The 26,259-nt window shown below is 46.3% G+C and overlaps 3 protein-coding genes across 3 annotated transcripts in view; 1 reads left to right on the forward strand and 2 right to left on the reverse strand.

Annotated features, from left to right (window-relative positions):
* Window positions 1–26,259, reverse strand: part of UBE4A (ubiquitination factor E4A) — a 626,538-nt gene that overhangs the window by 55,191 nt on the left and 545,088 nt on the right. The gene's annotated exons all lie outside the window — the stretch shown is intronic.
* Window positions 1,150–12,862, reverse strand: LOC126015813 (T-cell surface glycoprotein CD3 gamma chain). The gene is made up of 6 exons (XM_049778394.1): window positions 12,808–12,862; window positions 5,911–5,934; window positions 5,276–5,500; window positions 4,226–4,357; window positions 2,567–2,610; window positions 1,150–1,215 (listed from the first exon to the last, which is right to left on the reverse strand). The coding sequence occupies exons 1-6, from the start codon at window positions 12,860–12,862 to the stop codon at window positions 1,150–1,152; spliced, it is 546 nt and encodes a 181-aa protein (XP_049634351.1).
* On the forward strand, window positions 17,298–20,024 carry LOC126015814 (T-cell surface glycoprotein CD3 delta chain). Its single transcript, XM_049778395.1, has 6 exons — window positions 17,298–17,346; window positions 18,097–18,330; window positions 18,886–19,017; window positions 19,475–19,527; window positions 19,705–19,766; window positions 19,979–20,024. Exons 1-6 carry the CDS (start codon window positions 17,298–17,300, stop codon window positions 20,022–20,024), a joined length of 576 nt encoding a protein of 191 aa, XP_049634352.1.

Below are 26,259 nucleotides of genomic sequence, written 5' to 3' on the forward strand. Positions count from 1 at the left end.
CAAAAAATGTTTGCTTGTTTGATTTGTAAATTTTGGGCCAAACCCAGATATGCTCAGCATTTACTCTTTTTTTTTTTTGTGGTTTTTGGGTCACACCCGGCAGTGCTCAGGGGTTATTTCTGGCTCCAGGCTCAGAAATTGCTCCTGGCAGGCACAGGGGACCATATGGGGCGCCGGGATTCGAACCGATGACCTCCTGCATGAAAGGCAAACGCCTTACCTCCACGCTATCTCTCCGGCCCCTCAGCATTTACTCTTGACTGTTTTCAGTGATCACTTCTGGCAAGACTCAGAGGATCATACGGGATGATAGGAACTGAACCTAAGTTGGCCATGTGCAAGGCAAGAGCCCTACCCACTGTACTATCTCTCCAGATCCTCTGGAAAAAAAAATATTAATGCTGTTTTCTATTTGAGAATTTTGAGAAGTTGAGAAGCCCTCATGTAGATTAAGATTTATATTTAGCAAGCATCTCATTGTTTGAGGTTCTGTTTGGTGAGAATTGACAGAGAAAGTTTATATATGTAAGTATCAATATATCAATATATATGTATTCCTATTTTCTCAGGCCAAGAAAAGTTGTTGAGAACAACTAAAAGCATTACTGTGCTTTTAGAAACTGGCTGCCACAATTGATGCCCTCTCTTGCCCACTCTAGTTTATTGTCAAGGCCTTTTGTTTTCTTTTGTCGAGGCTTTTGGGGAAGAATGGGAAAGGCAGGATGGCAGCTTTTTTTTTTTTTTTTTTTTTTTTTTTTTTTTGTGTGTGTGTGTGTTTTGGGGCTACACTTGATGACATTCAGGAGTTACTCCTGGCTATGTGCTCAGAAATCACTCCTGGCTTGAGGGACCATATGGAACACTGGGTGGTCGAACCGGGGTCTGTTCTAGGTTAGAGCATCCATGCAAGACAGATGCCCTACCGCTTGCATCACCGCTCCAGCCCCTCATTGTGTTTTTTTGTTTTTTGTTTGTTTTGGTTTTGAGGTCACAGCCAGCGGTGCTCAGGGGTTACTCCTGGCTCTGTGCTCAGAAGTCATTCCTGGCAGGATCAGGAGTCCATATGGGATGCCGGGATTCGAACCGCTGTGCTATTGCTCTGGCCCCCTCTGCTCATTGTGGAAGGATATACCTACCCTGGTCTTGAGCTCACTTTGTCCTGTGCTGGTTTCCTTGAAGGTGGCTATACTGATCATCTCCTCGGTCCTTGAGTGGCTACAGAGGACAGGACAGTCAATAATCTGCTCATTTCCCCCATATTTTATTCACTCACTTTATGTATAACTAGGGAGTGATTGTTCTCTGCAACTTTTTGGGTACTTTGTGGTCTTGGGAGCAGGAAGAAGAAAGAGTTGAAGGATCTGTGATAGTGACTCTCTCTGCTCTCTTTTCTTCTTTTTTACACTCTCAAGTTTCTTTTTTTTAGTCATCATGATTTACAAAGTCATTTAAAGTTGAATTTTAGACATACAGTGTTTCAGCACCAATCCCACACCAGTGTCAACCTCCTTCCACCAATGTTTTAGAGTCCATCCCATTCCACCACACTCCCACCCCAGCCCACCATCATCACAGGCATATATATATATATATATATATATATATATATATATATATATATATATATATATATATATATATATGGCAGGCACGGGGGACCATATGGGACACCAGGATTCGAACCAACCACCTTTGGTCCTGGATCGGCTGCTTGCAAGGCAAACGCCGCTGTGCTATCTCTCCAGGCCCCACAGGCATATTTTTAAGTTTGGTTATTAAAATTTGGAGCTCATGATTTCATTGTTGTTGATTCTGTGGCTTGGATATTTAGTTCTGCCCCATTTATTTTATTTGTTTTTGGACTACACCTGGTGGCACTCAGGGGTTGTTCCTGGCTCTGTGCTCAGAAATTACTCCTGGCTAGGGCCAGAGAGATAGCATGGAGGTAGTGCAATTTGCCTTTCATACAGAGGGGGGTGGTTTGAATCTCAGCATCCCATATGGTCCCCCATGCCTGCCAGGGGCGATTTCTGAGCACAGAGCCAGGAGTAACCCCTGAGTTCTGCCGGGTGTGACCCGTCCCCCCCCCCAAAAAAAAAGAAAAGAAAAGAAATTACTTTGGGCAGGCTTGGGAGACCATATGGAATTCTGGGGATTAAACTCAGCTTAGCCCTATGCAAGGCAAATGTTCTACCCACTGTGCTATTACTCAGTCCTCAAGTTCTTTCCTTTCTTAACACTACCAATGCACCTGAATAACTTTGGCCCCTCTTCTCTGTTATTTCACATCTGTCTTTCTTCTCCTCCAATTAATTTCTTTCTTTCTCCTCATATACTCTGGGGCCATGCCTGCCTCCCTTTGTCCCCACTTTGTCTCATGAGATCTGGACCCCAGTACATCCCCAGCTCACTTTTTCACTTTATTGCATCCTTACTTTCCCTGAGAGTAATGATAAGATCCTTGCACCTGGATCAGTTCCTATCTTTCCAATGACTCTTCCTTCCTCTGGTCAATCCCAGTGTTACCACCACTAGTGAGACCTATGTTTCTTTCCTCACCCCTTACCTGGTAGAGCTGGTCATTGGCTAACAGTGTCTGCTTGTCGGAAGCTGCAGGAAAAAAAAAAAAAAAAGACACAAAATATACAAGGTAGCATGTAAGGTAATTGGGAGGTAGTCACACAATGTCATATACTGCTTAGCAGAAAGACATCTGTATACAATGAGAGGTCTATATATCACAAGCATATTTTTGAGTAAAAGACATACATATACTTTTTTTTACACATACACCCTTAACAAAAGGAACAAAAGTAGACCAAATTAATCCATATTATTAGAAGTCAGTATAGTGTGCACCAGCTCTTTGGGGAGATAGTAGAGATTAGAAGTGACCAGAGGGGGGCCAGAGAGATAGCATGGAGGTAAGGCGTTTGCCTTTCATGTAGAAGGTCATCGGTTCGAATCCTGGCGTCCCATATGGTCCCCCGTGCCTGCCAGGAGCAATTTCTGAGCCTGGAGCCAGGAATAACCCCTGAGTACTGCCGGGTGTGACCCAAAAAAACCACACACACACACACACACACAAAAGAAGTGACCATAGGGGGCCCGGAGAGATAGCACAGCAGCCGATCCAGAACCTAAGGTGGTTGGTTGGAATCCCGGTGTCTCATATGGTCCCCCGTGCCTGCCAGGAGCTATTTCTGAGCAGACAGCCAGGAGTCACCCCTGAGCACCGCCGGGTGTGGCCCAAAAACCACAACTGCAACTATGGGTATGTTTGCTTTTTTCACTTTGTTGTTGTTTTGTTTTGGTGCCACATCCTGAAGTACTCCGGGCTTACTATTTTTTTTGGGGGGGGCCACACCCGGCAGTGCTCAGGCTGTCTGCTCAGAAATAGTTCCTGGCAGGACACCGGGATTCGAACCAACTATCTCTCCGGGCCTAAGGCAAATGTCTTACCACTGTGCTATCACTCCCACCCCTTGTTTTTTTTTTGGGGGGGCCACACCCGGCGGTGCTCAGGGGTTACTCCTGGCTGTCTGCTCAGAAATAGCTCCTGGCAGGCACGGGGACCATATGGGACACCGGGATTCGAACCAACCACCTTTGGTCCTGGATCAGCTGCTTGCAAGGCAAACGCAGCTGTGCTATCTCTCCAGGCCCTTGGGGCTTACTCTTGGCTCTGCACTTAGGGATCACTCCTGGTAGATCTCGGGAAACCTTATGGGTTGCTGAGGATCAAACTTATATCTGCCACGTTACTGTACTATTCCTCTGGACCTTTTATTCTCTCTCTCTTTTTTTTTTTTTGTTGTTTTGAGGCCACACCTTGCAGTGCTTTGGATTTATTCCTGCCACTGCATTCAGAGATCACTTCTGGTGGGGCTTGAGGGACTGTATAGGACTGAACCCAGGTCAGCTGTGTGTAAGGCAAATGCCCTACCCCCTGTACTATCTCTCTGTTCTTTACTGAGTCAATTTTGCTATGAAATAAGCAGAGGATCCTAGATAGTCTCATCACAATTGTAAGAATATTCTTTTACCTTTTTATTGGGAATGAGGGGAGGCTCACATCTGGCAATGCTCAGTGCTTACACTTGGCTCTACACTCAGGAATTACTCCTTGAAGAGTTCAGGGTCCATATGGGATACTGAGGATTGACCCAATCAACTGCATATAAGGTAAATGCCTTCCCTGCTGTTGCTCCAGCCCCTCTCTTACCTCTTGACTGGCGAACTACATCATATTCAGCAATAAAGTAGACCCCAACAGCTAGGAAGAAAATGCTGAAAATTTCAGCAAAGACAAAGCCGAGTATGTTGGTTGTATTTAGCTCCAAACAGTTCTGACACACTGCAGAAGGAGAGGAAGGATAAAGCTCCATCAGGGCATGGAAATTGTTTTGAATCTCTTTGTTTGTGTGTGTGTGTGTGTGTGTGTTTGGACCACACCCAATGATGCTCAGGGGTTACTCCTGGCTATGAGCTCAGAAATTGCTCCTGACTTTGAGAACCATTGGGACGCCGGGGATTGAACCGAGGTCCATCCTGGGTCAGCTGCCGTGCAAGGCAATGCCCTACTGCTGCGTTATCGTTCTGGCCCTTGTTTTTAATCTCTTTACTTTAGAAGGGTCAATGCCCAGAGGTCATGGAGAGCAGTGGGGCTCCCTGGCAGGTGTGGAAGGGGTTGTGGTACCTATGCTGGGGTAGATGTCATGTGGTCAGGGGCTAAAACTCAGGGACTCACACATGCTAGGAATGGGCTTTACCATTTGAGTCATCAAAACTGTCTCCTCTGTCTGGTACGATCTGAGTATTCCTCAATTTCCTAGGAATAATTGGAAAGACCAGGAATCTTTTGTTTTGTTTTGAGACCACACCCAGTGGGATTCAGGGATCACTCCTGAACCTGGCATGACTTGGGAGATCATGGTGTGAACCTGGTTAAGCCATGTGCAAGGCAAGTTCTCTGCCCCCTGTCCTATCTCTCTGGGCCAGCCAGTGTCATCTCACTCCTAGGAGAAGTGAAACAAAAGGTGGACCAGCTCCCCTGCCCCAAGCTATGCTCTCACTCACATTTTGTTGTTAATGACTTATTTTTGTCCCTCCTCACCATAGACTTTAAATAAATGGTTCATTGTTCCAACTACCTAGATATACGCTCTATGTTTTTTTTAAAAAGTCTTGTTAAATTAAAAAGGAGACAAGATCAGCCCAATAGGAAGCTCCCCAGGAGACCAAGTTTGCTTTCATTTCACAGAAAACAACATACTTCTATAGTGCAGCTGGAGTATGTTTGAAGAGCCCTTTGAGTTATGACACTGAAAAAAATCGCGATGGTCCTTTGTCCTACTTCCCAAGTTCCACTTGTCCTTTGTGTTTATTGGGATGCTGATATTCTGCCCATTTTTAGACCAGACGATTCCGTCATCTTTCAGTTTACAAATCAGAACCACCGACCCATCTTCTTGATCAACCACTTCTAGTGTGATTTTCTCTGAAAAAGAGAAAAGTCAAGGTCCATGAAGGATGCTGCCTCTGAAATGTTCCCAGCCCAAGAGCGCATTAGGAGAATCCTATGACCCGTGCATAGCAAGAGAAAATAAAGACTTGAATCCTGTAGGGGGATAGTGAGATATTTAGGACCTTGTTGGTAAATGTAGGGTGGACTGAGTTTCTTCATCTATCACCTGCTGTGTGTTCAGGGATTGCACTATGACTAGTACCTAGTGGTGTGGGGTCCTGGACAAACCAAGAAAATAATGACTTCCTGTGAGAACAGCCCAGAGACCCGATGTCCAATGGTTTGGCAATCTTGTGCCCTCTCATCCTTTCTTGGTTCTTCACTTGTACCATGGTCCCAGGCCTGTCCTCAGTTGGAGGGCAGAAAGCATCAATTTTCCCTACCTTCTGTGGTCTCGGTCATCGCTCCTGCAGAGACAGAGAGAGACAGGTCAGCTGGGCATTGAGGAAGCACAAAGCACTGGGCTCTAAAGGCATCCTGTAGCCCCACCAGATGATATCTGATCTCACTGCAGTTTCAGCCTCTCTCTAAAGAAGGATTTTTGAGTTTAGTCATCTGGGATGACTAGGACCAGTGAGCCTATCTGTTTAGGGTCACCTTATCTGTTTTGAGGAAAGTCTTTGCCTGAGATAATCTTTCTTTTCTTTGGCAAATAGCCTTGTCCTATCCTTTTTCTGATTATAAAAACCTTCCTTTTGGTGCCCTTTTATTTGCTTGATACAGGGTACTGTCTCTCTGATCTGAAGAAAATTATTTATTTATTTATTTTTGGTTTTTGGGTCACACCCAGCAGCTCTTAGGGGTTACTCCTGGCTCCACACTCAGAAATCGCTCCTGGCAAGCTCGGGGGACCATATGGGATGCCGGGATTCAAACCAATGACCTTCTGCATGAAAGGCAAACGCCTTACCTCCATGCTATCTCTCCAGCCCCTGAAGAAAATTATTTAATGAGGCCAATTAGGACTCTTTATATTTGGATGAATTTCTTTTAAAGTCTTCCTTCCTTCTCTTTCCCTCCCTCCCTCCCTCCCTCCCTCCCTCCCTCCCTCTCTTTCCCTCCCTCCCTCCCTCCCTCCCTCCCCTTCCTTCCTTCCTTCCTTCCTTCCTTCCTTCCTTCCTTCCTTCCTTCCTTCCTTCCTTCCTTCCTTCCTTCCTTCCTTCCTTCCTTCCTTCCTTCCTTCCTTCCTTCCTTCTTTCCTTCCTTCTTTCCTTCCTCCCTCCCTCCCTCCCTCCCCCCCATCTCTCTCTCTTTCAGTCTCAGACATTCAAAGCATCCACTTTACATTGGACTTCATCCCCAAGCCCTTGAATTGCTTTCGACAGACTCAGAGGCTATTCCTGGTGGTACTTGGGAATCATGTGATGATGGAGAGCAAATCCCAGCCTCCTAATGCAAAGCATGCATTCCAATCCTTTGCTCTCCTTTGCCTCTTGAATGTTTTGGTTTGCTTTATTTTGGGGCCAGAGCTGGAGATGTTCTGGGGCTACTCCCAGTTCCATGCTCAGGGATTACTTTGGTGATATTATGGGAAACACGCAGCAGAAGATGAAATCCAGACCTCGTGTATGCAAAGTGTGCTCTGAGTTGTGCATTGAGTTATCTCTCTAGCACCTGAATTTTTTTGGAGGGGCCACATCTGGCAGTGTTCAGGGATTACTTCTGGCTCTGTGTTCAGGGATCACTCCTGGGGGGCTTGGAGGACCCTATGGGGTGCTAGGGATAAAACCGTGGTTGGCTGCATCATGCAAATGCTGTACTATCACTCCAGTCCTTGAATTTATTTTTCGTACAGTATTATTTCCCTGGTTACTAGAACCAAGATGGAGAGAGGCCCTAACCCACAGGTGAGACAATTTCTTTACTTTCTCCTCTAAGTTGTAGTTAAATCTAAATTGAATTTAGGAGGTACTATAATCAAGAACTTGTCTGATCTTCTTCCTAGTTTCCTAGCAAGTAGTTGTCTTTCTTTTTTCTTTTTCTTTTTTGTGGTATTAGGGCTAGAACCCAGAGCCCCCTCCAGATAAGGCAGTAGAAGGAGCCTAAGCTCTGTTCCCAGCACTGAAGGGAATATCTAATGCCTTGGATGTTCTTGAGTAAAATGAGTGCCTGTATTTTAGTGTACCCTGAACCTTGACTTTCAGCTAAGAGGAAGCTTAGGTATGCTAGAGCTGGCCAAAACCAAACATGTGATCAGAGAACTAGACTTTGTACCCAGAGGCAGGGAATTGATTCTAGAGTTTGATCCAAACGTTTATTGAGTACATGCTCAAATGGTGGAAATAAAGGCTGAAGAACTAGTTACGACACCAAAGAGCTTACATTAAAGTCAGAACAGACGTGTGTGATTAACCATACCTAAATTGTCTTATTTTCAGATGAATAAACAGAAAAAGTGCTATAGATACTACTGATTTTTGCCTAGGGGCGAGGGACAGGGAAAGATTAACAGAGAAAGTGACTTTTAACTGGGTAGGAATTTCCCAGAGAGAGAAATTCCAGATAGAAGAATGGCTTTTAACAGAGAAAGGCTAATCTCGGTTTGGTGCTCAGAAGTAACTTGTGGCAGTGGTCTGGGGGGAGGGGGTCACGTGGTGCAGGGGATTAAATCCAGGGTTCCCAGTCAGAAAAGCATGAACTCTAGGCCTTTGAGTAATCTCCCTGGCTCCATCCCTGATCTCAACTTCATCTTGATTTGATCATCCGTGATTTGGACTCTACTCCTGATCTTTTTTTTTTTTGGTTTTTGGGCCACACCCGTTTGACGCTCAGGGGTTACTCCTGGCTATGTGCTCAGAAATCGCCCCTGGCTTGGGGGGACCATATGGGACGCCGGGGGATGGAACCGCGGTCCGTTCCTTGGCTAGCGCTTGTAAGGCAGACACCTTACCTCTAGCGCCACCTTCCCGGCCCCTCTACTCCTGATCTTGACCCCATCCTCTGAAGATCATCTCTGAGACCTACCTCTCCTCTCTCTATGCCTCTGACTAGAAATGTGTCTGAGTTTTTCACACACAGAAAGAGTTCTTCTTAGTCTTTATTACAGAGTTCAGGAGAAATATGTGATTCTGGGGATGGAATTGGGTCAGCTATGTACAAGGCAAACAAACACTCTGTGCTATCTCTCTGGCTCTAAACTTGTTCTTGATCTTCCTCATCACTCTACTCATTTTCTTTTTTTGTTATTTTCCTTTTACATTTTTTGAGGGAGGTGCATTACAGGTTGTTCTCAGAGCTTACTCCTGGCTCTTTGCTCATGGATCCTCATGGGAGTATTTGGGGATTATCTGGGTGTTGAGGTCTGAATCTAGGTTGGATGTGTGCTTGGCACACAAGACCCTAGCCTCTGTATTATCTTTCTATCTTTTTTGTTTGTTTGTTTGTTTGTTTTTGGGTCACACCTGGCAGCACTCAGGGGTTACTCCTGGCTCTATGCTCAGAAATCGCCCCTGGCAGGCGCAGGGGACCATATGAAATGCCGGGATTTAAACCGCTGTCCTTCTGTATGAAAGGCCAACGCCTTACCTCCATGCTATCTCTCCAGCCCCATTATCTTTCTATCTTTAACTTTTACTTTTTTTTTTTGCTTTTTGGGCCACACTTGGTGATGCTCAGGGGTTACTCCTGACTATATACTCAGAAATTGCTCTTGGCTTGGGGGACCATATGAGATGCTGGGGAATCAAACCTCAGTCCGTCCTAGATTAGCACGTGCAAGGCAAATGTCCTACTGCTTGTGCCACCACTCCAGCCCCAACTTTTACTCATTTTTAAAAATAACTTGTTACATTTATTCAAAATCATAGAATACACAATATAATGAGAAGTTAATTGAAAATACAAGCTTCAATGATAATCTGTTAATGTAAACTCATCAACTACAACAAAAACATCAGTGTGTATGTTGTTAGTGGCAAAGGTTATATACGTTTGATTATAGAAGTACACATAACTGTACTTTCCACTTTGTGTTTTTTCCTAATTTTTATTATAACGCCATTATTTATGTTATTCATAACACAGTCATTTGAGGCATTCAATGTTCTAAGATCCCCCTGACCAGAGGGATCTTCCTTTCACCAGTGTCCCTAATCTCCCACTGCCATCCTAGTCTGCTTTCATAAAGGCACAAACAAATTTATTTCACATTATTGTTACAACACAAAGACTAATAGAATTATCAAAGATGTGAATGAACAAGGGCCCATTTGAAATGATTTTTTTCTTTCTTTTTCTTTTTTTGTTTTTTGGACCACACCTGGCAATGATCAAGGTTTACTCCTGGCTCTGCCCTCAGAAATCACTCCTGGCAGGCTCTGTGGGACCATATGGAATGCTGAAAATCAAACCCGGGTCCATCCTGGGTTGGCCACGTGCAAAGCAAACACCCTACCGCTGTGCCATCACTTCAGCCCCTTGAAATTATTTTTTTTTGGTTTTTGGGGCCACACCCGTTAGATGCTCAGGGGTTACTCCTGGCTAAGTGCTCAGAAATTGCTCCTGTCTTGGGGAGACCATATGGGATACCAGGGGATCAAACTGTGGTCCTTCCTTGGCTAGTGCTTGCAAGGCAGACACCTTACCTCTAGTGCCACCTCACCGGCCCCTTGAAATTATTTTTTTGCCTTTTTTTTTTTTCAGTTATTGGACCATACCCAGCAGCACTCAGAGGTTACTCTTAGCTCTGAGCTCTGAAATCGCTCCTGGCAGGCATGGGGGACCATGTGGGATGTCGGGATTTGAACCATCATCACTCCTGGATCGGCCTCTTGCAAGGCAAATCGTCCTACTACTGTGCTATCACTCCGGCCCCTGAAATTATTTATTTAAATCTCTCCAGAATGTTACTAAAGTCAGTGTCTAAGGATTTACTGGGCTGTGGTTGGTTTATGCATTTTTATCTTACTTCCACACATATGTTTCAATGAACCTCTTATAAATCATCCAAAACTAGTTTTCCAAGTCCCACAAATTTTGTTTATTTATGGGTGGGGCATTTGGGTCATATCTAGCAGTGCTCAGGGGTTACTCCTGGTGGTACTCTCAGGACCATATGGGATTCCAAAGAATTAAGCCAGGTTAGCCGCATAAAAGATCTCAACAACTTTCCTGGACTTGACTTGCCCTGGCTTGGAGAAACATAAAACTCTAGCATAGTTCTTCCACTTTCTCTAGGTTATTTCCAGTTGAAAATTGATGAATATTACACTTGAATATTAATGCATGCTGAATTTTCCCTGAAACTCACATGGCAACTGTGAAGCTGATAACTTTGTTCAGATTAGGAGTTTCTCAGGGCAGAAAGCTTTAATTTTTTGTTTCTAATATTTTATTTGATAAATAATGCTATAAAACTATGGGAATACAGGCATCTCTTTGCATGAGTATTTTTAAAATAAATTTATTAAAAGAAAATACAACGGGGCTGGAGAGATAGCATGGAGGTAGGGCGTTTGCCTTTCATGCAGAAGGATGACGGTTCGAATCCTGGCATCCCATATAGTCCCTTGAGCCTGCCAGGAGCAATTTCTGAGCGTAGAGCTAGGAGAAACCCCTGAGCGCTGCCGGGTGTGACCTCCAAAAAACCAAAAACCAAAAAGAAAATGCATCATAGTTGACATAACTGATCATAATACATTTATTTCAGGTTGATAGGAAGCAAAGTTATCAAAATATAAAGAAAATAGGAGATCTAAAATAAAAATAATCCCAAAGAATTGGAAAAAGGAAAGGAAAGTTCATTAGCAGATATATTAGTGACAATTATTGTAACACCAATAAAGTCGTTAATACAATAGCAGAAGCTTTCATATGCTCTTTTTTTTTTCAGATAGTAGTGGACTAGAAGAAAAGAAAGATGTGTGTGTGTGTGTGTGTGTGTGTGTGTGTGTGTGTGTGGCAGTTGTTGTTGTTAACATAGGCACAGCAAAATATGGAAGAAATTGGTGGGGCCGGCGAGATGGCGCTAGAGGTAAGGTGTTTGCCTTGCAAGCGCTAGCCAAGGAAGGACTGCAGTTTGATCCTCCAACGTCCCATATGGTCCCCACAAGCCAGGGGCAATTTCTGAGTGCTTAGCCAGGAGTAAACCCTGAGCATCAAATGGGTGTGGCCCGAAAAAACAAAAAAAAAGAAGAAAAGAAATTGAGAGGAGAAATCTTTGACCTAAAAACAGGAAAACCTCACCCTTGAAGTGTTTGGGTATAAGACCAACTCCAGCTTCCAGGCCTACTAGGTTGTCCTACCCCTTCGAAGAAAGCTTTAATTTATTTTTATTGCCTTTTAACCTCTGAAATAACATTGCTCCCATATCTGTGCGCCAGCTGAACAACTGACCAAATGAGTACGTGAATATTTCTTGTTTGGTTCTTGGGCCATACGCTGTGCTCTGAGCTTACTCCTTGTAGAGTTCAGGGCTACTTTGGGGTACCAGGAATGGAACCTGGGTCACCTGCTTGCAAGGCATGTATCATACCTTCTGTACTATGACTCCACCTTGTCATCTATGTCCTCTTTACTCCAGTTCTGGTTTAAAGAGTACAAACCTTTTCTTTTCAGGTTTCTGACCTGAGCCTTCTTGGGTTGTGTTCAAACTCAAGATAGCTTCCCCTGGAGTTCTCTTTCACCTGTCAGGTTTTCTTCAGGACCCCACAGGGGAAGTTGCCTTTCACTCTTAGAGAACAGTTGGAGTGAGGATTTCTTCAATTGTTACCTCTTCTTTTCTTTTTTTCTCTCTCTTTTTTTTTTTTTTTTTTTTTGTTGTTGTTGTTGTTTTGTTTTTGGGTCACAGCCGGCAATGCTCAGGAGCTACTCCTGGCTCTATGCTCAGAAATCACTTCTGGCAGGACCATATGGGATGCCGGAATTTGAACCACTGTCCTTCTGCATGCAAGACAAATGCCTTACCTCCATGCTATCTCTCCGGCCTCACCTCTTCTTTTCTTTTCTTTTCTTTTCTTTCTTTTTTTTTTTTTTTTTTGGTTTTTGGGTCACACCCAGCGGTGCTCAGAGGTTATTCCTGGCTGTCTGCTCAGAAATAGCTCCTGACAGGCACAGGGGACCATATGGGACACCAGGATTCGAACCAACCACCTTTGGTCCTGGATCAGCTGCTTGCAAGGCAAACGCTGCTGTGCTATCTCTCTGGGCCACCTCTTCTTTTCTTAACTCTAAGGGGGTAGGTTTAAGGTTAGGAACCCCTATAATCTTTCTCCCTGGTGAGGCCTCTTCCTTTGATCCTTCCCTGGCTGCCAGACCCCCAAGAGACTCTTGAGTAAGCTTACCTTGAAGAAGAGTGAAAACGAGAAGGAGGCTGGCCAGGCCCTTGTCCCATGCCATGTTGGCCTCTGTGTCTTCTCTAAGGGAGCACTGCTTACCCCAGCAGCCAGCCAGCACCTGCCAGCCCAGCTCCGCCCAGCTTCTTTTCGAGGAGGCCCGAACCCAGAGCTTTACCCTCCTTTTCAAATGTGGGAAGCGGGGCCTCCACGGGGTTGCCGAAGCAGATGTTTCTTGCTTTTTTGTTGGGGTGTGGAGGGTGCGAGGGGGTGCACCAGAGAGGGGAGAGAGAAAGAGCCTGCTTTTCTTTTTAGAGAGTGATTTGCACTGAGCTTTTCTGAGTCCTGAGGGGTGGGGCGAAGACCTGAACCTTCTTTGAGAGGAAGAGAAATGTCTCCATATGCCACAGACCCTCCACCTCTTGTGGCTTATGGCTGATTGTGACTAAAACTGGTGACCTGACTGGGGTGTTCAGGGCCCAGCTGACTGGACAGTCCGGTCAACTTAGGCCCTCATTTTCAGCATCTTTACTGTTATTTTGGAGGTAAAATATCAAAGATATACCCACTTGGAGGGGTCTGAGAGTGGCAGTCTCAGCCCCACAGTCACACTTTCCCAGGGACTCAGGCCCCAGTTCCCTCAGTCAGTCAATGGAGCAAGAAGACTTTCAGGTCTCTTGTTTTACCTCAGGCACCCATCTGGGCTTAGAGCTACAGATTTGGGGGAACTTTCCCAGTGTTGGATCTCCAGGGGTCACAAAAGTTTGTCTCCCAAGAGCCACCTTCGACTGACTACCAGCTGTATTTTCCTGAACACAGAATGTGTCAGGCATAACGTAAATGTCACCTTCAAGCCTTTTGGTGTCTCTGAGAGGATTCAATTCTGGGAATTATGTTGTTGGGACCTGAATTCTTAACAAGGAGGGATACCATTTTGTAAAAACCACACGACAGGCTTCTTTTTAAGTTCTGAGCAGGGAGAAACACCATTTTGTAAGGACCACATGGTGGAAGTCACATACTGGGGCTTCATAAGCCTATTTCCATAGACCCTGCCCCAATCTACCTGGCCTTACCAGGTAACCTATCTGGGAAGGACAAGGGAGCAGTAGGAAGGTACCCCTAGACAAGAGCCACTTATATTAAGAATCATCAGAAAACTGGAACCTCCCTATTCCTTTCCCTATATAATCTTCCTCATGACCTTGGGCGGGGTTCATCTCCTTCGGGGGTGGGGGGGGATGGCCCTGGCTGGCTAGGCTGGTGGATCTTGTTGGCAGATGGATTAAAGTATTAAACTTTATTCCAGTTGAGTGGTCTCGTCCTTCTACTCTGGAACCCTTCAATGTGACCAACCAGTCCCAGAGGAGAGATTTATAGTACAAGATTATTTTGGGGGTAGGGAGACTACCAAGCAGTGTTCATTAGGCCCTGGGGGCCTTCACTGGTGATAACTCAGCCCATGGGGCAGCAGTTCAGTATTAGGGCTGACTGAATTGTCAGGCCTTGTAGTTCTGGGAAACCAGGTTCTTAGGGACTTCCGGGGTCACACCCAGTGGTTTTGGGGGAAGGGTCCTTTAGGTGCTTATCTCCAAGCATATGCCCTGTTTATGAAACTATCTCTATCTGGGGGACCCTTAACCCCACTTCCCACTAGGGGACAGCTGTTTGGATGGCTCTGCCAGGCTGCCAAGTGAAAGACCATGAGAAATTGTAGGCCTCCTTAAAACCTGCTGCTCTTGCACACAGCTTTGCCCCAGGCTGTGAGGTACATGTTTTCCGGTGATGAGGAACAGTTGTGGGTGCTGCCGACAGGGACTCGAGAGTCACCATGTTTTCTTTGTGACCCAGGAAAGGGCTGCCTTAAGTCTTCTGACATCACAGGGCTCCATTTCACCCAAAGCTCAGAGAAAGAGCCGTTTGCACCTGCTTCCTTCCCAGCCCTCTCCCCCACCTTTCTTCTGAAAGTGGCAGCTCGGAGCAAGGTGGCTTCAGTCCTCCACCCCCAGTGCAACCTTTGACAGCAGCTTCCGGGTACCCTGGATTGGGGGAGGGAGTGCTTAGCTCAACTCAGAAAGAGTTTTGGGATGGTTGAATCAATTTTGCTGGGATGATGGGCCTCTGCAGGGGTCTGGCTGGACTGCTACTGGTTTCTCTTCTCTCCCAAGGTAAGGCTTCTGGGTGGTATCTTGAAGAAGGGCCTTGGGGAGGAGATCCCTACCTGAATGGCCTCTGAGCCCCTGAAGTCCTTTTTCTTTTTTTTTCTTTTTTGGTTTTTTGGGCCCCACTCGTTTGATGTTCAGGGGCTACTCCTGGCTAAGCACTCAGAAATCGCCCCTGGCTTGGGAGGACCATATGGGATGCCGGGGGATCGAACCGTGGTCGCGATCTTTCCTTGACTAGCGCTTGCAAGGCAGACACCTTACATCCAGCGCCACCTTCCCGGCCCCTGAAGTCCTTTTTCATTCTAGCTTCCAGTCTTTTCCCAAAGTAAAGATCAGGAGAACAGGGGGAAGCTGGGAAACAGCCCCTGGGCTTTGGCTAGCTTTGGAAGTGGGGTACAATTCGACTTGAAGGGTGCTTGGACAGCTGTCGATTATTCCATAGGGAATGGAGTATATGGGGAGCCTGGGGCCAGAAGTGGGGACGTTTCCTGGAGGATTCTGCAGGCCAGTCTCTAGACAGTGAAGCTGGGAGAGAAAAGTGGACTTAAGGCAAAGCAGAAGGGAGCACAGATTCGGGGTGGGTGCTAGAATTGGTGCTAAGACACCAATTTATTACTGATCTGGTTTTCAAATAGACAGTCTCATCACTTGGGCACACTCTGTACCTTGTCTGTTATTGGGGCAGACTGGGCAGAAGGATGTGAAATCCAGGTGTTTGGATGGACTCTTAGTTTTTTTTTTTTTGTTTTTTGTTTTTGTTTTTGTTTTTGGGTTACACCCGGCAGCACTCAGGGGTTACTCCTGGCTCTATGCTCAGAAATCGCTCTTGGCAGGCTTGGGGGACCATATGGGATGCTGGAATTCGAACCACTATCCTTCTGCATGCAAGGCAAATGCACTACCTCCATGCTATCTCTCCAGCCCCTGGATGGACCCTTGATCTACCTCTAAGGCATGAGAAGCAGTTCTTGATGGGGCAGAGGCTTGGAGAATGTTTCTAGAAGATGCTTGTTTGTTGTTGTTGTTGTTTTTTGGGTCACACCCAGCAGTGCCCCGGGGTTATTCCTTGGCTCTGTGCTCAGAAATAGCTGCTGGCAGGCATGGAGGAGTATATGGGATGCCTGAATTTGACCCACCATTCATTCTGGATTGGCTGCGTGCAAGGCAAACACCCTACCGCTGTTCTATCTCTCTGGCCCCTCTAGAAAATTTTTTAATCAAATAACTGAGTCTGAAGCTCAGGAGAAGGGGTGTGTGTGTGTGCGTGTGTGTGTGTGTGTGTGTGTGTGTGTGTGTGTGTGTGTATTTGTGTTTTGGGGATTGAACTCAGGGCCAAATACTCTCAAGTACCTATCTGATGAGTTACATCTCTGGCCTAATCAATTCCACTTTGCCCTGAGATCAGAGATGCAGGTTCCAGAGCCTGTGTGCTGTGGGAATATTCTCAGTTGGAGCAATTCAGTGGCTCAAGAAAAATACAGAGTAAGCACCCAGCCATTAAACAATCCTTGGATTTGAGTAGGGTGAAGCCTCAAGAATAGACGAGATTCTTTTTTCTTTTTTTCCTGACTCCTGCCCCGACACAAGGATAGAGCAACCAACATCTTCTCCATGCGATTAACCCAGTATCTCTTCCAAGATGGGGACAAGGCTCAAGATGGGTTCCTCTCCTCAGCTTCTCCCCAGCCCCTAACCATCACGCGTCTTGGGAAAGGCCTTGCGGAATGGAGTTTCATTTACTTAGTAGTTGGTGGGGAAGGGGCAAAGGGCAGGGCAGAGGAAGAGAAATTAGAGTTGGGGTGGGCTGACAAGTAGAGTAGAAAGTTTTATTTTCTGGGCCGGAGAGATAGCATGGAGGTAAGGCGTTTACCTTTCATGCAGGAGGTCATCGGTTCGAATCCCGGCATCCCATATGGTCCCCCGTGCCTGCCAGGAGCAATTTCTGAGCACGGAGCCAGGAAAAACCCCTGAGCACTGCCGGGTGTGACCCAAAAACCACAAAAAAAAAAAAAAAAAAAGAAAGTTTTATTTTCTTTTTTGTTTAGAAATACTTTATAATGGAGGGAAGGGAAAAAAAGAAATACTTTATAGTGGGGGCTGGAGAGATAGCATGGAGATAGCATGTTTGCCTTGTATGCAGAAGGACGGTGGTTTGAATCCCAGCATCCCATATAGTCCCTGAGCCTGCCAGGAGTGATTTCTGAGTGTGGAGCTAGGAGTAACCCCTGAGTGCTGCCAGGTGTGACCCAAAAACCAAAAACGAACAACAACAACAAAAAACCCCAAAAAAACCAAAAAACTTAATAGAGTGGAAAGTTTACTGGGAGGAAAAACATGGGCCTCACCGAGGTCCGCCTGACCTCCATCTTCCCCATCTCCTGTGGTATTTAGGTAACTAAAGTGCTGCACCACACAGACTGATCTAAACTCATTTCCAGGATGGCTTGTGAGTCAAGCTTTCCTATTCTGCTCCCTGGTCCTCTGAAACCAGACTCTGCTCATGTGGCAACCTCATGTCTTTCCTTCCCCTGTAGACACTGTCCTCCTCCTTCTTTCTTCCCCCTTTGAAACCTATAAACTGTTCTAGACTAGGAAGTTCCTTCTTAAGAACCCTACTGCTGTTCTATCTCTCTGGCCCCTCTAGAAAATGTTTTAATCAAATAACTGAGTCTGGGGCCCAGAGAAATAGCACAGCGGTGTTTGCCTTGCAAGTAGCTGATCCAGGACCAAAGGTGGTTGGTTCGAATCTCGGTGTCCCATATGGTCCCCCGTGCCTGCCAGGAGCTATTTCTGAGCAGACAGCCAGGAGTAACCCCTGAGCACTGCCGGGTGTGGCCCAAAAACCAAAAACCAAAAAAAAAAAAAAAAAAAAAAAAAAAAAAAGAATCAAGAGACTTGGGGCCAGCTCAATAGCACAGTGGTAGAGCATTTACTTTGCTTGCGGCTGACCCAGGACAGACCTGGGTTTGATTCCCAGTGGCCCATAAGGTTCCCAAGCCAGGAGCGATTTCTGAGCACATAGACAGGAATAACCCCTGAGTGTCGCTGGGTGTGGCCCAAAAACCAGAAAAAAAAAAAATCAAGAGGCCTGATTTGGGCCAAAGAGTGGCTCCAATTGTGTCTTTGTTCTCAGTGCATTCCGAGATAATTGTGGAGGAAATAGAAGAAAAAGTGTTCGTGAGTTGCAACGATGAAATCAAATGGATTTGGGGAACTAAGGGAACAATGATGTCGGGCAACAAAAGTATGAATTTGGGAAAACGCATCCTAGATCCACGGGGTGTTTACCAGTGCAACGAGACAGAAGTTGACGGAAACACGAAAGAACAGAGCTTCAAAATCTCTTCGGTGCAAATCTATTATCGAAGTATGTGTCACCTGCACTTTTGGGGCTGGGCTTCATGGGCTCTGGAATGGAGAACTGTGGGGTTGTAGAGGGCTGGATCGAACCTTTTTATTCTCCAAACTGTGATCATTCTGGGTAGGGAATGCAGCTCAGTGGCAGAGCACTTGCCTTCCGTCTCTGAGGTCCTGGGTTCAAATCCTAGCACCACATGGCCTATCAAAAAATTGGAGCAATCCATGAGTTAGGCTGGGAGAACCCCCCCAACCACTTGGGTTTAGGTGTGATCCCAAGTCAAACATACATGCAAAATAAAAACTGGGGTCACTCTGGTCAGAGTAGGAGTTAGATTTTGGGATTCTCAGGATGGGGGTGAGTTTAACGAAGGGACTATTATGACCCATCGAATAGAGGCTTGTCTTGTTTCAGCTGCCCCCAAACTAAACTGAACAAATTCCTCGAGCTCACAGGAGGCCCATCCATCAGCGGCCTTTTACTGATGTTGGGATCTTGACATGAGCAAACCTGGTTCCCTGACCTTAAAGTGCTCACTTCCTTCTCTATCGCCTTTGCTCACAGTGTGCCAGAGCTGCGTGGAGCTGGACACAGTCACCCTGGCTGGCATCCTTGCTGCAGATATCATAGCCACTTTGCTCCTTGCTTTGGGAGTCTACTGCTTTGCGGGACATGAGAGTGGGAGACTCTCTGGGGGTAAGTGGAACGGCCAGTGTGCATGTGTTGTGTGTGAATGAATGTGTGAGTGCGTGTATGAGTGACGCACAATGGGTGTGCACCTGTGTATGAATGTGTGTGAATGTGAACACGTGTATAAACATATGTACATGTGCAAGTGGCTGCACATGGATGAGTGTGTGAGTGAGTTGTGTGAGTGTACACATGGGTGAGTGAGTTGCATGTGCACATTTGTGAGTAAGTAATACATGTGAGTGCGTGTGAGCGCGCACCTGCTAACATATGGCACTGGATTGGGATTGGTCTCATCTCATCTCTCTAAAGATCTCAGGACCCAATACTGGGCAAATTGGTAAACTAGGGTGCTTATATTGCTCCTACAGACCTCTAAGGGTGCAGCTGCAGCCCCCTGGGGGGGTGTTTGTGAGTCCTACTGTCCCACCCTCTTATGTCCTGGATGACTCTCTTTCCTTAGCTCTACCAATGGATGATACGCAAGCTCTCTTGAGGGATAACCAGCTCTATCAGGTGAGCCTTGTGGAGGAGGGGGGGTGTCACCCGAGGAGATGGGGGTGCAGGAGAGGCCAAGAGTCTGACACTAGGTGTCTGTGTGTTTATGAAGGGAAAGCATTTCTGGGGGTCTGGGGGGGGTCCTTCATAGAAGGCTCTTGATTTGTTTCCTCATGCCTCCTTCTCCTCTGACAGCCCCTTCGACACCGAAACGATGACCCCTACAGTCACCTTGGTGAGAACTGGCACGGGCACAAGCAAGCCTGAGCAGAAAGCTTCTGGAGGCATCAGTTCTGGACTCAATCTTCTTTCCAGGCTCTGCCAACTAAGCAACGCATTCGTTTTTACCCATTGAGCCTGACCTTCTCATGGGTGGGAGACTCCTGGGACACCCAGGGAAGTTATCCTGGCTCTGAGCTTCCCTGCCTCCCTGCTCTGCCCTTCGTCTCTTCTCTTCTGTTCCATACAGACCCGTCCTGCAGCTTCCCACCACGGCCTGCTGTCGGTGCTTCTAAACTGATGGGCTTCTGGGCATAAAATCTGTGCCCCGGCCCCCGATTACAGCCCTGCCAGAGCTTCCTTTCACAGCTGAGAGTGGGCACCTGTGCTCAGGGGCCCTGCCACACAGAAGTTTCCATGACATCATGAGCGGAGGTGGTGGAGACATCAAGAACATGAGACTCACATCTCACAGAGACTAGAAGAATGTGTGTGAAACAGCTCTGAATCTGCGAGGGCTGGCCCAGCTTTCTAGCCACAGAGAGCTGACACTGGCTGCAGGAGTCTCAGGCAGAACCTGTATATCCCCTTTCTCTTGTAGGGAAAGGAGTTTTAGTCTATATATCCACCTTGCTCTACCTACTTACTTACCTACCTACCTACTTATCTTTCTATTTACCTAGCATCATGATGCCATCATCATACTCCATCCTTTTACCTATCTATCCATTATCTCCCTTTCCCCAGAGCCTGTCTCTGCCCCACCTACCCTTCTGCACAATAAGTTTCCAGCAGACATTTTCCCATCCAATTAAAGCACATGATTCCTGGGCTGGGTAGGGTGTTTGCTTCGCACGTGGCTGACCCAGGCTTGATTCTGGCATCCCATATGGTCCACCAAGCCTACCAGGAGTAGTTTATTATTTTTTCTTTTCTTTTCTTTTTTTTTATTACCAGGAGTAATTTCTGAGTGCAGAGCCAAGAGTAATCCCTGAGAGCCACTGAGTGTGGCTTCAAAACTAACAACCTCCCCCCAAAATAGAAAACAAATCTACCCCCAAAACCCACATGATTCTTCTCCCCACACCCCCTTGGAAAGCTGGAGTTTGAGATGGGGGTGGGTGTCTGGGCAATTTCTACTAGATGTGATCTCCATCCAGTGGGTGGCAGGTGGCTTTGACTCCTTGGACAGTGGAGGAACTTTCTTACTTACATCTAAACTTTAAGTGCGGGGCGGAGAGATAGCATGAAGGTGAGGCGTTTGCCTTGCATGCAGAAGGACGGTGGTTTGAATCCCGACATCCCAGATGGTCCCCCGAGACTGCTAGGAGCAACCCCTGAGCGCTGCCAGGTGTGACCCCCAAAAAACCCAAAACAAACAAACAAAACTAAACCTTAGGTGCCTGATTTAGGGTTGGAGTCCCTCCTGATTTGAAACAATCTAACTCAGAGTATCTATTTAGGCAAAGACAGGCAAACCTCAACTCCCTCAAGTCTTTTCTGTCCATAATTGTTGGGACCTCCCCACCTTGAATTTTCTAGGAGCAAGTTAGTGACTTTAATGTCAATTTATTCATTAATTTAAAAATTGGAGGTTTTCTGGTGGTGCTCAGGAGACCATATGTGGTGCTGGGGTACCAGAGTCTATGGGGATCAAGTGGGGAGTCCACCAACGTCAGCCACATACACGGAGGCACTCAGACACCTTGGTTCTTTTTTGTGCTTTTTTTTTTGTGCAAGACAACTTTGAGGCTAGAGAGCTAGCTCAATGGGCTGACCACTTTCTGCAGCAAGAGACATGGGTTAGATGCTCATCACTGCATGGCTATCCCCCCATTGTACAAATGAATGATGTTACTTAATATGCTCTGTGCGCTTCCTCTGTCTGGTTTCTCACATTGCCAGTGATGCTGAGATTTCTGTGTCCTGTTGCATCCGTGTCTGCAATTTTCTCCTTTGTATTATTCCAAGTAGTATTATTCCATTAAATGGATGTAACTACATCCATGTTATTCATCTTCCTGATCATAGTCTTTTTTTTTTTTTTGGTTTTTGGGTCACACCCAGTGTTGCTCAGGGGTTACTCCTGGCTGTCTGCTCAGAAATAGCTCCTGGCAGGCACAGGGGACCATATGGGACACCGGGATTCGAACCAACCACCTTTGGTCCTGGATCGGCTGCTTGCAAGGCAAACGCCGCTGTGCTATCTCTCTGGGCCCCTGATCATAGTCTTTTGTGTTTTTCTTTCCCTGAATTCTTTTCTTTTCTTTTCTTTTCTTTTCTTTTCTTTTCTTTTCTTTTCTTTTCTTTTCTTTTCTTTTCTTTTCTTTTCTTTTCTTTCTTTCTTTCTTTCTTTCTTTCTTTCTTTCTTTCTTTCTTTCTTTCTTTCTTTCTTTCTTTCTTTCTTTCTTTCTTTCTTTCTTTCTTTTCTTTCTTTCTTTTCTTTCTTTCTTTCTTTCTTTCTTTCTTTCTTTCTTTTCTTTCTTTCTTTCTTTCTTTCTTTCTTTCTTTCTTCTTTCTTTCTTTCTTTTCTTTTCTTTCTTTCTTTCTTTCTTTCTTTTTTTTTTTTGGCTACACCCATTTGATGCTCAGGGGTTACTCCTGGCTAAGCACTCAGAAATTGCCCCTGGCTTGGGGGGGCCATATGGGACGCTGGGGGATCGAACCACGGTCGCAATCTTTCCTTGGCTAGCACTTGCAAAGCAGACACCTTACCTCTAATGCCACCTTGCCAGCCCCCTTTTTTTTAATTTTGTTTTTTTTTTAAATAAAGTGAAAATGAATATCTAACTACGGGCCCTTGCATGTATAAACTTTCTTTTAAAAAAAACAAACACCTGTGGGGCTGGAGAGATAGAATAGTGGGTAGTGTGCTTGCCTTCCACACAGCTGACTTCGGTTTGATCCCTAGCATGGTCTTCCAAGGACACCAGGAGTAATTCCTGAGAATTTCAGAGCCAGAAGTAATCCTTGAGCATTGCCAGATGTGGCCCAAAAATCAAAATCTAAAAATGATTTTGTTTTTGAGCCACACCTACCTGTTCCTGACAGTTGATTCTTCTCTTATCATTGAGTGCCATCCAACGCAACCCAACTAAACACGTATACCCTGAATATCACATACCATGAACAAAGGGAAAGGGAGGAAATAAGTGTCAGCCCAAATGACTTCTGGAGTTAAAATAGAGAACAACAGGGCTGGTGAGGTGGCACTAGGGGTAAGGTGCCTGCCTTGCAAGCGCTAGCTAAGGAAGGACTGCAGTTTGATCCCCCGGCATCCCATATAGTTCCCCCAAGCCAGGGGCAATTTCTGAGCACTTAGCCAGGAGTAACCCCTGAGAATTAAACGGGTGTGGCCCCCCCCAAAAAAAAACAAAAATAGAGAACAACAAGAATTTCATTGTTTTGGACTGGAGAAATAGTACAGTGGGTAGGACACTTGCTTTGTATGGAGCCAGTTCTGGTTCTATCCCTGACATCCCAAATGGTCCCCTGAGCTTATCAGGAGTGAATCCTGAGTGCAGAGCCAGGGGTTACCCCTGAGAACCACCAGGTGTGAACCACCACCCAGAAAACTCCAAACCCCACAAACCTATAAAACCAGTGAACCAACCAAACAAAACAAAAATGGAAAGGACTGAAATGTTTCTTTGTACCTCACGTCCCTCAGAACAGTGCCACGAGTCTCCAGGGTGACTAGAAAAGCACATAGTGAAGGGAACCCTAATAATGCAAGTCAGGAATTTAAGGCAGGGAGATGGAAAACAGTTTGGTTTTATTTGGGGGGCCACACTTGACTGTGCTCAGGGTATCATCCCTGTGGTGTTCAGGGGACCATGTGGTGCCAGGGCTTAAACTCAGGGCTCTTTCATGATTAGACTGTGTACCAGACTCTGAGAAGCTCTCTCCAGCCCAGAGAGCATTTGTTCGGCTCTTCGTGGTCGTCAGCAGCAATCCAGACCCAGACTTTGGATCGTCCTGGCTGCCAAGGCCAACATTGACCCTCACAAACTATGCAGCTTGGGCATCTGAGCCTTGGTGAATGGAGGAGGTTACCTTGAATAACTGTAAGAATAAAACAAGAGGGGCTGAAGAGATAGCACAGTGGTACGATGTTTGCCTTGCATGCAGCCAACCCGGATGGACCCGGGTTTGGTTCCCGGCATCCCATATGGTTCCCCGAGCCTGCCAGGAGCAATTTCTGAGGGCAGAGGTAGGAGTAACTCCTGAGCATCTCTGGGTGTGGCCTACCCCCCACCAAAAAAAAAAGAAAGAAAGAAAGAAAAAGAAAGAATAACAGAGGGGCCCGGAGAGATAGCACAGCGGCGTTTGCCTTGCAAGCAGCTGATCCAGGACCAAAGGTGGTTGGTTCGAATCCCGGTGTCCCATATGGTCCCCCGTGCCTGCCAGGAGCTATTTCTGAGCAGACAGCCAGGAGTAACCCCTGAGCACCACCGGGTGTGGCCCAAAAACCAAAAACCAAAAAAAAAAAAAAAAAAGAAAGAAAGAATAACAGAAACAAAGTAACAAACAAACAAACAGAAGCAAATAAAGAAGAAAGAAAGAAACAAAGAAGAAAGAAAAGAGAAAGAATAAAGGAAAAAAAGAAAGAAAGAAAAAGAAAGAAAAATAAAAAGAATGAAACAAGAGGGGCAGGAGTGATAGCATCGGCAGGAAGGGTGTTTGCCTTGCACACGGCCTATCCGGGTTCAATTCCGGGTTCAATCCCTGGCATCCTATTTGGTCCCCTGAATCTGCCAGGAGTACTTTCTGAGTGGAGAGGCAGGAGTTATCCCTGAGCACTGCCGGGTGTGGGGCCCCCCAAAACAGAATAAAGCAAAAGAGTGCATGCACAGTGAAATGGCATGGCTAAGCCTGTCAGCTGGAGAGCTGTGATCATGTTGCGTACCACCTCACCTCCCCACCTCTAACTAGGTATCCTGGTTATCCACTACCTTGAGCCTGCCTGCCCACCAGAGTTTGTGGATACCATGTACATACCCTCCAAGCATGCAAGCCCACAGCAGACAGAAGCTAGAGCCATGAGCCCCAGGCTGAATGTGCCCCCTCACAGGGAAAGATCCGAACTACAAATAATTTTGGGGGTTCTGTTTATATCCAGAAATAGCCCTGTGGTCAGTAGTATGTGGTCCAAGTGCTAGAGCGAGCACTGAGGCTGTGGCTATGCCGGGCCAAGGTAGATGTTCTGCTCTGACCGCTCTCTCAGAGCTGAGCCTGAGAATAGAATCTCTCCCACAGCCCTGGTGTCGCTCGGGCCACTTCCTGCACTCAATGTCTCAACCGCAGTGCTGGCTTCAGCATGCATGTGGGAGGGAGTGGAGCCTGTATGGAGGGGGACACCTGGCAGCCTTTTGCTTCCCCCAACCCTGCTTGGCACCTTTTCTTCCTCTGTAAGGTACTTTGTAGAAATCCGGACCCAGCCTCCATCCCTGTATTCCTCCACCCTTCTTTTTGTTGTTTTGTTTTCTGGGTTGCATCGAGCAGGGCTTGGGGGTTGCTTTGGGAGTACTCAGGAGACCATGTGGGGAATCTCTCTAACATGCGAAGCCTGATATCTCTAGCCCTTTGGGCCTCTCCCTGTCTACATTACTCCAACCTTTTTTTTAAAAAATAATATATTTAAGCACCATGATTACTCCAACCTTCTTATCTGCTGCCTTATCAACCCCTGGATATGCTTGTGGGGGGGGGGGGAGAGTGGATTGGGGAGTGGATGGGAAGGATTGAATTCCAGTGTCTCTACCACTGAGATCCATCTATAGTTCTTCATTTACCTTTGAAGACTATTTTTCTTTTTTTTTTTCTTTTTTCTTTTTTTGTTTTTGGGCCACACCCGGCGTTGCTCAGGGGTTACTCCTGGCTGTCTGCTCAGAAATAGCTCCTGGCAGGCACGGGGGACCATATGGGACACTGGGATTCGAACCAACCACCTTAGGTCCTGAATCGGCTGCTTGCAAGGCAAACGCCGCTGTGCTATCTCTCTGGGCCCTGAAGACTATTTTTCATGTGTTTGGGGGCCACACTCAGCAGTGTTCAGGACTTACTCCTGTCTCTATGCTCAGGGATCACTCTTGCTTGTTTGTTTTGGGGCCACATGCGGCAGTGCTTAGGGATTATTCCTGGCTTTGCACTCAGAAATCACTCCTGGCAGAATTGGGGGACCATATGGGATGCTGGATGTCAAACCCAGGTCAGCCGTGTGTAAGTGCCCTCTCCAAAGCTCAACCTGCTGTGCTATCACTCTGGCCCAGAATCACTCTTCGTGGAGGTTGGGGGACCTTGTGCTGCTGGGGATTGGACATGGGTTGGCCACATGCAAGGTCAGTACCTTGCACCACTATGTTGTCTATCTAGATCTGAGTTTATTTCTATTTTGTCCATCTTTTGAACTATCCGCTCTGTCAGGGAGTCATTATCTATCATCTTTAGTGCTTTTCTCCAAAATGTCAAATGATTGTTGTCTTCTTTCTCCTCTCTTTCTCTCCCTCTCTCCCTCATCTTTGCTCTTTT

Source organism: Suncus etruscus, chromosome 8 (assembly GCF_024139225.1).
Source record: "Suncus etruscus isolate mSunEtr1 chromosome 8, mSunEtr1.pri.cur, whole genome shotgun sequence".
Classification (NCBI taxonomy): domain Eukaryota; kingdom Metazoa; phylum Chordata; class Mammalia; order Eulipotyphla; family Soricidae; genus Suncus; species Suncus etruscus.

Excerpts from the sequence above, each read along its gene's own strand:
- LOC126015814 (XM_049778395.1), top strand. The coding sequence starts at position 17,298 with ATGGGCCTCACCGAGGTCCGCCTGACCTCCATCTTCCCCATCTCCTGT. Across the intron at positions 19,528-19,704 it reads GGGATAACCAGCTCTATCAG|CCCCTTCGACACCGAAACGA; the intron begins GTGAGCCTTGTG and ends CTCCTCTGACAG. Across the intron at positions 19,767-19,978 it reads GAGAACTGGCACGGGCACAA|ACCCGTCCTGCAGCTTCCCA; the intron begins GCAAGCCTGAGC and ends TGTTCCATACAG.
- LOC126015813 (XM_049778394.1), bottom strand. The coding sequence starts at position 12,862 with ATGGCATGGGACAAGGGCCTGGCCAGCCTCCTTCTCGTTTTCACTCTT. Across the intron at positions 2,611-4,225 it reads TGTAGTTCGCCAGTCAAGAG|CTTCCGACAAGCAGACACTG; the intron begins GTAAGAGAGGGG and ends TTTTTCCTGCAG. Across the intron at positions 1,216-2,566 it reads CCAATGACCAGCTCTACCAG|CCACTCAAGGACCGAGGAGA; the intron begins GTAAGGGGTGAG and ends TGTCCTCTGTAG.